The 11,151-nt window shown below is 35.2% G+C and overlaps 3 protein-coding genes across 3 annotated transcripts; 2 read left to right on the top strand and 1 right to left on the bottom strand.

Annotated features, from left to right (window-relative positions):
* Window positions 1-5,529: 5,529 nt before the first annotated feature.
* On the top strand, window positions 5,530-6,516 carry PHYBLDRAFT_148348 (hypothetical protein; the record flags this gene model as incomplete). Its single annotated transcript, XM_018432071.1, has 3 exons — window positions 5,530-5,797; window positions 5,847-6,236; window positions 6,371-6,516. The coding sequence occupies 3 exons, from the start codon at window positions 5,530-5,532 to the stop codon at window positions 6,514-6,516; spliced, it is 804 nt and encodes a 267-aa protein (XP_018288472.1).
* Window positions 6,517-7,046: 530 nt separating this feature from the next.
* Window positions 7,047-8,959, top strand: PHYBLDRAFT_182384 (hypothetical protein). The gene is made up of 3 exons (XM_018438609.1): window positions 7,047-7,520; window positions 7,634-8,105; window positions 8,173-8,959. Exons 1-3 carry the CDS (start codon window positions 7,101-7,103, stop codon window positions 8,718-8,720), a joined length of 1,440 nt encoding a protein of 479 aa, XP_018288471.1. The 5' UTR covers window positions 7,047-7,100; the 3' UTR covers window positions 8,721-8,959.
* A 134-nt stretch (window positions 8,960-9,093) lies between these two features.
* On the bottom strand, window positions 9,094-10,242 carry PHYBLDRAFT_171183 (hypothetical protein; the record flags this gene model as incomplete). The annotated part of the gene is made up of 2 exons (XM_018436535.1): window positions 9,094-10,010; window positions 10,068-10,242. The coding sequence occupies 2 exons, from the start codon at window positions 10,240-10,242 to the stop codon at window positions 9,094-9,096; spliced, it is 1,092 nt and encodes a 363-aa protein (XP_018288470.1).
* Window positions 10,243-11,151: the final 909 nt, after the last annotated feature.

Genomic DNA, 11,151 nt, shown 5'->3' with positions numbered 1-11,151 from the left:
GAAGCCATGGATGATCTTGAACCTCTTAACAAATCCATGGCTATTCGCACCACAACGCACTTTGAAATTGTTAAGATACGTCACTTGTCAACATTGGCAATATTCACTGTTGTAATTGAAATCCTGGTTTTCTTTAGATGATTTTCTTTTTCAATATTTCTTTCTTTCTTCCTTGCGCCCAAGAATCAAGACCGTGCTTAAAAGATGGGATTATTATGCTCTATTTTTTTTTTGGGATTTTGATTATTGGGAAACTTGATTCCGGCTTATTCATTATATGAGCAAAATATTCACTTTTACATACTGAAAATGAGGTCCACTACTTGGATGGCTGTCATTGATATATTATCTACATAAAAAGATAATGAAAGGATTGCCTACATTCTCTTGTCGTGTAACACCTTGTCCAATATTGTCTAGGCTTTGTAACAAGCCTTTTAAAGCTTGTATTTTGCACAATTAGAAAACATATGTATAAAGTTCTTTTCTTAGATTTAATGAAAACCAGCTGCTTTTGAGCAAACTAAGACAACTGACTTTAGAGCATGGTCGAATTAAATGTATACAATCCTTTTAGTTGCTGTTCTATTTCTTTATACTCTACTTTGGACTGAATGAATTCATCTTATTAGTGCAGATTCTTTGAAAACTGAAAATGAAAAAAAGTACAAGAAATATTATTACTATTATTAATATTTTTTTTGGAAAGAATGTGAATTTTGCTTAAAACAGAATATGTTGAGTATCTGACAACTACTCTATTTTAGAATGCATATACATATTACTATGTATTAACAATGGAAAGATCATTCTAAATATCCACAACAGTCACCTAACATTTGTAAGAGAATCTGTCAAGTTTATTCGATTATGCCATATTATTATTATTATTATTATCATTTTTTCCTACTTTCATTAGTTTCTCGGCTATACTTTAGACAGAAAGGAGGTGTTTTATATATGTATATATAGAACAGACCCCAAGTGCTGGAAGGGGGAGATGGGAGTCATTAATATTTATCCCCCCTTTTATATTTAGATCCACTTCATCGAAACAAAGGTCGAGCTATTAATGAAATACTCTCCTTCCAACGGCTGCCAAATGCTCTTTCTAAAAATAATTACAAAACCATCTTTTCTGGTTTTCGAAAGGGGAAGAAGGTGAAAGACGGTTTTGGTTGTTGGGAAGGTGCTTAACATCTACAGCACACACAAATCAAATCTGCGTGTTTACTGATTACCCTGATATATTAAAAGAAGATAAATAGGTACTTTTCAATAATACTCTTTAAGGATTAGTGATAGTGTATGTGTGAGTGTGTATTTAGACTAGGTTTTTAAAAGCATGTTTATAGACAAAAGGTGTGTCTTAATTATATATATATTGTCAACGTACATACTTATTTTTAGGTAAAAAAAAAATGCTGAAAAGACACGATTAGTGTTATCGTTAATTCTAACAACTTTACAATCTTTAATGGACATACTACTCCTTGATAAATGCGTTTAAATTCATTTTTAAGCTATTTCCATAATAGATTACTAAGAGAAAATATCAGTGTACATTACTATTATTTTACAAGTATATTGCTATAAGTAGGCCTATACTATTTTATCTGTAGAATGAAAGAAAGAAAAGATGACATTCATATTTGGTAGCCTAGCTATGGTTAATATGCAAAAAAAAAAGTTAATTAGGTGCTCAACTTTCTATTTTTCGGATTTCCTTGAATTCTGGTAATACATCTTTTAGACCTTTACAGAGCTTAAATATAAAGAGGTTCATATCACTTTTGTTTTTTAAAATAACAAAACGTAAAAATTGTATACAATCAATACAGTAGCACATATCTATCTTTAAAGCTGTTTTTCTCTTTCTTCTTCATTTTAACAGTCCTCCCGCCCTCTTGAAATGTTCAGATTAAGTCTTGTAGATGATGTTGGAAACGCGTAAATAAAATCTAATTTAGAGTTAACGGTCATCTATCCGATACTTATTCATTGAATATTTTGATGATAGTATATGTAAAGCTTATTACTCCAAGTATGATATTCTAAACAGGAAATAGTTACCAAATAATACAAAAGAGCCGTTGATAGCTCTAAACCTTATAAAATACATATAATTTGAGCGTATTTTATTTATTTATTTATAGGGTATGCGTGCAAAGTCAATTTTGTATTTAATACAAGAAAAACTGGTTGTATTTCGAGTATATTGTATGATATATGTATATGTTAATCTTGTTGTATCTATGTAAAAAAAGATGGTTTTTTTTCTCATTCTCTTTATGCTTAATATTACATTACACTTGGTCATTGTTATTTCAAGTAAAACTACGCAAGAATGCATCATCACAAAAAAAAACCAATTGTCCCTAGGATAAAGGTGGCTGGCAGATATTTTCCATAACGGGATACCATAACCACAGAAACACCAGGCAGTTCAGATAACACTAGCTTTTTTAGCAGGTGATACACCAAAGTTACTAAGGCACTTGATATGAGACAAGGGCCCAATATTAAAGAACCATTGTCTAGCAGTAACAATAATGTAGTAGACTAGGCTATATAAATAAATTATGCCCAAGATAACTTATAAAAGAAGAGATTGGTTTAGTAGCTAATAGTATGTATAGTAAGCTGTTATCAATTCTGGTAGAGAAAGCCATTCATAACTACAGAAGAGTACATATACGTTAATATATAATTAGTGTACCAAGTGTATTGTGTATTCATAGTTTGTGTACAGTATCTTAAAAAAACTAGTACTTTCAATGACCACATGAGTTACAGAGAGATTACATGACTAAATATTTTGTGTGCCTATATTGCACTGCATACTCACATACATCGCAAAAGAATTCTAGATTTTCTACGTCATGTTGATGGATAAACACAACGCATAGTCATGTCATTGAGAGCTGGGAGAGAAGGTGAGATGTGTGGTATACAGGTCAGAATTGATTGAAACACAAACTCTACAATTGGATTTTGGCCGTGTCTTTGGTTGATAACGCTTCAGGAACAGTTACACACTGTGTGCATCTGCATTTTATACCAGAATAACCATAATTCAATTATCACTATTATAATTAGTCTTTCTTTTTTTTTTTAAAAAAAAAGAAGGCTTGCATTTGATTAAGGTAATTGCTAATTTGCTATATACTACAGAAAATCAATCAATTCATTCATTCATTCAAAACAAGAACACAGAATCATAAGTTTATGAATCGTTGATACGTTTGTTAGGACAGTTGTTTGATCCAGTTCTCTAAAAAACTCTATAAAAACTCAAATTTTATTGATAGTGTACGTAAGTATTAGAAAGCTCTATTAAGAGAAGATTGTCATCACAAACACGTCAAGTATAAGCAAAATAAATAAATAAAAAAAAAAAAAGGGGGGGGGGGGTGTTGACACGTTTCACTTCTACAACTCAACTGAACTTAACGTCAAAACTCAAAGCAAAGGAATCTTGGGAGCCAGGTAATTCAGTCCTGGCCAAGCTACAAATTTACAATTCATGCCTGTTTTTTTTTTTTAAAAAAAAAGATGAAAATAAAATAATTCCTTTAAATACACCCAAATATGTACAAAGATGTACAAAAGAGTACTATGTGTGCTATGCTATATTCCATGAGAATATTTTATTTTTCGTGTAATACACGCTCTTTTTTTTTTACCAAATAATCTTAACTCATTTCTGTTTCTCTCCCTATCTCTTCGTCATTATGTACCATAATTTGCTTCCAAAGGTGCAAAGACAGGCGAGTTTCCGCCAAAGCCAAAGGTGAGCCTTATACTATATAAATTAGAGATACAGAAAGAAAAATGTTATACTCAAATAATAATATGCGTTTAAATTTCGTATTTCAATGGCAAATCTGTCAAAAACAAAAGCGCTGGTGTGATAGTACTCGGAGCAAAATAGCCTAAAAAGCCTATGGCTGGCCTCTAGATCTCAATAGCTTGTGATAACTATAAGTCCTGTATTATATGTATAGAAAGTATCGAGGCAGTTTTAGGTACAATGGCAATCTTTATACTAAACAACATCTCATACACTACCTATTTTAAGCTTTTTTTTATATGTAATAAATATGCTCTTATTGCTTTATAACACAGCTTTTGAAGTTCTTTGCAGGTAGTGAACAAGGGCCCATACCAAGACTAATTTACGGATGTTATGTATTATAAAAGTATCATTCCAAATATTATAAAGATTTTGGTATACATGTTTTAAGTTTACAAAAAATTGGATTTGTCAGAGTTTCTTTATTGATTATTAATGCGTCGTTAAACATAATGCTTTATAAATAAAGAAAATCGTCTAAAGAGGTTGCTTATTAATGATATTACTCTATTATTTAAGTAGCCCATTATTGAAAATAAAAACAAGATAAAACAGTAAACCACCAAGACATATTAATCATATACAAATCCAAAACCACTAGCTGTCTATATAAAGTTCAGATTTTGGTAGCATTTGAATTGGTAGGATATACGCTGCAGTAATGTGTATAAAAAACAAACCTTACTAATCCACCCTGATCGAAGCAGAGTTTATCCTAGGATTCTTGTCTAGTAGTGAAGTTATGTTATGTATCACTCAATATGAGACCAAATTTCATTTATATTATGTTACAATCAAGCTACACAATAATCATTATGGATCTATTCTTTTTTCTTTTTAAAAGAAAGTATATGTATATATATACCAATATTTACAGTTGTGTACCTATATGTAACACGATCCATGAAGAAAAATCTCAAGAGCCTAATTTTCTTTTTCATCACTCGGCGGATTCTCCTTTTTGTATGACTGTTGCAGTGACAACTGTTTCTTTTTTTTGCTTTTTCTTGTAATTAGCACTTCTTTTACCAAGTCCACTTACTACATGTTTCGTTCAATAATATTTGTTTGGTTTGAGTGCCCTTTATGCAAGAAGTTGTTTCGTCTTCCTCCTTTTTTTTTGCTTTTATTTTTGAAGTCACTTGCAATATACATAGTTGTGTGAATAGTATGCATATGTCAGACACCAAAATAGGGTGCTGATTTTCTACCTTCACGAGGTGTACAAATGAGAATTTAATAACCCCGATGCCAAAGGATTTGCGGTGATCCACAACGAGTGGCTTCTGTAGTTTGGTCCGTTATACTGTACAACGACATATGTTTGTAAATATTCAAATACAACAGGTCCATATAGCACTACAATGAAACAATAGCAGAAAAAACCGAGGCTTTCTACAGCCTGTATAAGATAAAAACAACTTTCGTATGAATTTTAGGAAGTGGATCAATTCTCCATTTGTATTGGCTGCCTATTGCGACAGTCCTTACTGTGAAGCTTACGTCATTACCAGGGCGGGCGGGCTAGTACATGTGCGTGGATGTGTCTGTGTATGTGTCTGTGTCTGTGTGTATGGGGCGGAGAGCCGGTGCTTTTGTGAAGAGCCGGACATTCTTTGTAGGCTCTTTTTTTTTGGCACCTTTGTTTTTTTTAGTAGTGTAGGTTTGAACGAATGGCTATCGGTGACTCGACTGTATTCTTTGTCCAGCCAGGCGGTCAGTGGATCCAACCAACTGGTCAGCAAAACACTTTTGCCAATGTATCAGCCGCAATCGCAGCTTCTGAAGTTGTAGCCCCATCTCGGCTACATTCCTTAGCTGATGATGCTCTTAAACCTAAAAAGACAAAGAAACGACCTGTCGAAAAAGACACTCTTTCCCGACGATCTAATCTAGCGATCGGTAAAGAAGGAAGCAGAAGACGACAGCGATGGGATAACAGTAAGCATCGATCGAACATCATTCGAACCTTATCATTCATATGTCCCAGACAATTTTTCCGAGAATCCTGTTGCTGTTCTTTATAGTGAGGATCTTAGACCACCTGGATATAGTCGTTCAAAAAATATATTCCAATGGAACAATATTGCAATAAATGAAGAAGAACCTGAGTCAGTGGAAGAAGAAAATCAACACGTTCCAATCCGCAGTATTGTTCCACTATCCCGTAGTGTTCGTAAAGACTTAAAACGAGCACATCTTCCCTTGGGCCTTGTGTCATCTTACGAGGATCAGCTCATGCGCTTTATTGCTACTCAACAAAGAAGACCTCCTGGAGAGGTAGATGCCCAAGATCTGTGTTTAGTCTGGGAAATCAGTGATCGATTCGTACGCTGGTTCGTGCATGCGATGTGTGATTACTACAACCTCGAGTCCTTTAGTAAGTCCGCATTATATTAGTATTTTATTTATGATTTATTATAATCCTTTTGTTTCTTTTTTTTTACATAATTATAATAATAACGTGAAGAACTTTAAACTAATTCAAATGACTTTATTTCTCTATTACTTTAGGCGAAACCATTAGCTCAGGTCGCCGGATAACGTATATTTGCCACAAGGCTCATCTGGCCAGTGTTACCACTGGAGAAGAGTGCTCAATTGAAGTAGACTGGAAGGTGCCACAGATGTTGTTTGTTGATTATTTACGGACAAGATGAAAATAAATACTATCCATACATACACACATACAAATACATACAAATACATACAAATACAAATATTTACTTGAGAAAACTAAAGAGGCTATACTGCTCTTGATTTACTCTTTAATAAAAACACTGTGTACTCCACATAAAGTCATATGAAAGTTAATTGAAAGGGTAAATATTGGTAGACACTGGTAAATACTGTGACATCTTATTAGGTTTATAGTTTCCTTCATTCCCCCGCTTTACCACTAAAAAAAAAGAGAATTTACAGAATTGAAGAGTTCTTGTCAAGCTTTCTTTGCGGGGACAGGTATGGAAGGTAGGCACGGCCCTGTCGTTAAATTCGTTCCAAAACAAGCAATAGAAGGGGACCCAACCATAAGAGGCATATTGGTTGTACAAATAGTAGATGATATTCCGGCGTACAATTGATCCGGATTATGAATATTCTTCGACGTTTCAGGGTTGAATTCAACCGGGGCATGATCGAGGGGGTATTTATATAACCGTCAATAAGTTTTTTTTTTTTTTTTTTTAAATTTTTTTTTCACTTCTTCTTCTTCTTTCTCTTTCTTTCCTAATTTTTTTTCGAAATGTCCAAAGAGTCTGTTGTTACAGACAAAAAGGAAGAGACGAACAAGAATGGTGTTCCTCTCCACAAAGCCGGAATCACCAAACGCGATGAAGCGCTTGACAACGAGATCGTCTACGAGTTTGGTGGTCCCTTTGGCGTCACTGCAATGATGATCGGGTTCCCTTGTCTTATGTACTATTTCTGGGTCTCGCTCGAATATCACCAAGGAAAGATTTACTACCCTCAGACATTCACTTTCGAAGGTATCCGCAGCTTCATCCTCCACGAAATCGTCGAGAAAGTCGTGGCTGACGCTGCCCCCAACTGGACTGCAACCAAGATTTATATGGGATACATTGTCTACTCATTCATCCTTGCCTACATTATGCCTGGACCTATTGTCGAGGGTCTCCCCATTCCTTCCCTCAAGGGTAAAAGAGTAAGTCCAAAGGTCTTTCTTGTTGTTGATTTTTGGTGAAACATTAGTATTACTATTATTATTTTGTGGAAAAAGGTTGTTTGTCTGACAGTTACTGGGTGCACTTTATTTAGCTCAAGTACCTTTGTAACGGTTTGTCGTCTTGGTATCTTACTCTTGTCTTGGCCGCTGTTCTCCACCTTACCGGAGTGTTCCGTTTGACTGAGATCATCGATAACTTTGGTAGAATCATGTCTGTAGCAATCATCTGGGGGTTCACTTTGACTGCATTGGTTCAAATCGATAGCATAATTAAGGGAAATTCCCATCGTCTGTCAGGAAACTTCTTTTACGATTTCTTCATGGGCTATCCTCTTAACCCACGTATTGGTCATGTCGATCTCAAGATGTGGGCTGAAATTCGTGTCCCTTGGCCTATTCTGTTCTTTTTGTCTGTTTCATGCTTGATTAAGCAGTACGAACTCACCGGTGTCGTCACTGGACCTGCTTGCTTTATGGTCCTTGCTCACTTCCTTTACGTCAATGCTTGCCAGAAGGGTGAGGAGTGCATTCCCACTTCTTGGGATATCTTTTACGAAAAGGATGGTAAGTAAATAATATATATATATATATACTGGGATAGAGACAGGGTTTAATAAGGGCTTGACTGTAGGTTTCATGTTGATTTTCTGGAACATGGCCGGTGTCCCATTCACCTACTGTTACGCCTCAATCTACCTGATGAAGTACCAGCTCACAACTGGCAAAGCTATTACCCACTCTTTGCCCTACACTGCCACTCTTTTCGTCGTCCTCCTCTTGGCCTATTACTTCTTCGATACTGGTAATTCCCAAAAGAACCGTTTCCGCATGGAGCAAAATGGATCTTTCTTTGCCCGTAATGCCTTCCCCCAGCTTCCCTACGGCCACATCAAGAACCCTACTTACATCAAAACCGAGCATGGCAACCTTCTCCTCACTTCAGGATGGTGGGGTGTTGTCCGCAAGCCCCATTATACTGCAGATTTGACAATGTCTTTGTGCTGGGGTCTTATTACTGGCGCTGGTTCATTCTTGCCTTACTTCTATTTCTGTTTCTTTGTTGTTGTCCTCACTCACCGCACTAAGCGTGATATGGAGCGTTGTGAGAAGAAGTATGGAAAGGACTGGGAGAGATATTGCGAGAGAGTACCATACATCTTAATTCCTTACGTATTTTAAATTATACACCCTTTAATTATTTTCCCTTCATTCATTAGTATGTGTTTACTAGCACACCCTTAATAATTCACTCAATCAATCAACCAATATATATACATATATGTATATATATAATATACATATACTCTTTTTCTCATCAGACATACATACATCTTTATATGTTGGATTGATTTTGTTTTGTCATGTATTCAATGTATAATTATAATTATTTTTATTATTATTATTGAGAAATCTATAGTAAATCAACTATCTATCTGGTATTCGTGGTGGTTGGGTTTACTGTACAAAGAGGCTTTTTTATTTATTTTTTATTTATTTATTTCTTAATTAATTATATTATATTTACAGTGAGAAAAATCTGTCAAGATTTCTTTTAGGCCGTACTTTTGTACGATGGAAGGCGATACAAATTAGAGTCAACGTCGTCATAGTTATATATTCCACATGTATTGTATTCTACACATTCGCTATCCATAGGTATCGTGTATGCAGCTGGGCAGACGGCTTCTGACCTCCAAGAATCTTCATACGTCGGCAGATCATTCACTTCTTCTACTGGCGGGACTATCACAATAGGCAAAGATGTTCGCATCTCCGCTACATGACCGTAACGATCGATAAGGGAAATGATGAATTGAATTTTATGCCGAATATGGAATAATGCGTTGTTTGTATCCCATTGAGTGTGTTGTGGAATACAGAAATGTTCAAGCTTGGTGACATATTCATCTGCAGGAAAATTGTCGTCACGAACAAAACCAGTAAGTCGTGTCTTGGTCTTTTTCTTGGAGCTGGTGAAAATCGTGAGGTATTCTTTGAGGGCACAGGACAGATTACGGATACGTAGCTCTTCTGGTAAAATATGTACCGAAAGTTCAATATCAATTCCTTCTCCTCGTTCATAGTGTCGCCTCGGCAAGATCACTTCAATCTGTAGTCTGCCAGCCCACGATTCGACAGCCCGTATCGGATAGTGCATATGTATACTAGGAGGTAAATGTCGAACAACCCCCATTTTCTGTTTTGCCACTAGATTTGTTGTAAAGCCCGGGCGCTCTGCCATAGCTTTGAGTTTGTAGTGAATTGTAGTGCTCGGCAAATCCAAGGTTTCGGCAAGAGTACCAGGTAAAATCAACTCAAATTGATAAGTGTATACACCTGGCATGAAAGTATGGGGATGTTTTGAAGGGGCTAGGAACATCCACTCGTGTTCCAGAAAGGTGTTTTCTGTCTTTTGAGATTTTACCGACTTGATTGAGTGTACCTTTGAGGACCACCGGCGGATGTTGTCTACAGATAGTACTGAGTACACAAGTCCTTGAGATGTTGATTACACCAGAAACTTACCATCATCCCATTCAACTTTGACCTGTCCGAGTAACCGAAGCCAGAGTGACTTTAGGCGAGTTTTCTCCACAAGGTGTAAGGAGAGGTTCCCGCGTAAAACACATCCCGGTGACTCTTCTTGGTTGCCTCTGAGGACCAATGTCTGGTTTTCTAGCTTGATTTCAAGAAGGCCCATGAATGAATCAATCAAAAAGTAATAGTAAGACAGTTGGATTGGGATCGTACATCATTTAATACACGTAAACTTGGATATATTTTCTTTGGGTTTTTATACAAGGCCTTGCATTGGGTTCTATTTTAGAGACTATAAAATTTTGTAATGCTGACACTTGTTGAGCATCCGCCGATTACCGGCATATTCCGATACACACACATATATATATATATATATATTGTATATATTTTATAAATGAATAATAATAATAATAATATTATTATTACTATTATCTTTGTAGGATCAGAGAGGTTTTAGTGATAGGACTAGTGATATCGGTTATCGATTCTTCCACTACAAAAATAAAGGGCAAATAATAGAAAGCATTAATATAATTATATTAACAAATTCTGGACGTCATTGAGTTCATTTTAAACAGAAAAATCTTTATTTTTTACATTTTCTGCTTTATACAGATTTCAGACCTTACTGTGACTTTTCTTCTGATAATGATATTTCTTTGATATAAAAGCACACTACTTTTAATAGGAGAAAAGGGTTATAAAAGAAAAAAAAAAGGCAATAGGCGTCTTTAAACAAGAATTGAATTATGTTCGCTTTCTACCAAGTAAAGAAAAAAAAACAAAATAGTACATATAATACGTATGTATGCACGCATTTACGCATACATGCATGCCTTATATTCATAAATCTTTAAATAGCCTAACAAATTCAAGTGTAGAAATAAAATAAAGAACTACCGACAATATCTTGTCTTGGTTTTAATAATTCGGGTTAAAGTTGGATATTAATCGATGAAAACCAAAGAGCCCAAGATATTACGATTAATTAAGCGTGTCAGGTCTAGAGCTCTCAACCTCAAAATTTACAAGAAATAATAATAAAAAAAAACAGCCAACCAATGAATTC

Source organism: Phycomyces blakesleeanus (genome assembly GCF_001638985.1).
Source record: "Phycomyces blakesleeanus NRRL 1555(-) unplaced genomic scaffold PHYBLscaffold_18, whole genome shotgun sequence".
Classification (NCBI taxonomy): Eukaryota; Fungi; Mucoromycota; class Mucoromycetes; order Mucorales; family Phycomycetaceae; genus Phycomyces; species Phycomyces blakesleeanus.
Note: the sequence above shows the minus strand (reverse complement) of the source record. Positions and strands in the feature narration are given on the sequence as shown.

Excerpts from the sequence above, each read along its gene's own strand:
- PHYBLDRAFT_182384 (XM_018438609.1), top strand. The coding sequence starts at position 7,101 with ATGTCCAAAGAGTCTGTTGTTACAGACAAAAAGGAAGAGACGAACAAG. Across the intron at positions 7,521-7,633 it reads CTTCCCTCAAGGGTAAAAGA|CTCAAGTACCTTTGTAACGG; the intron begins GTAAGTCCAAAG and ends CACTTTATTTAG. Across the intron at positions 8,106-8,172 it reads TATCTTTTACGAAAAGGATG|GTTTCATGTTGATTTTCTGG; the intron begins GTAAGTAAATAA and ends GCTTGACTGTAG.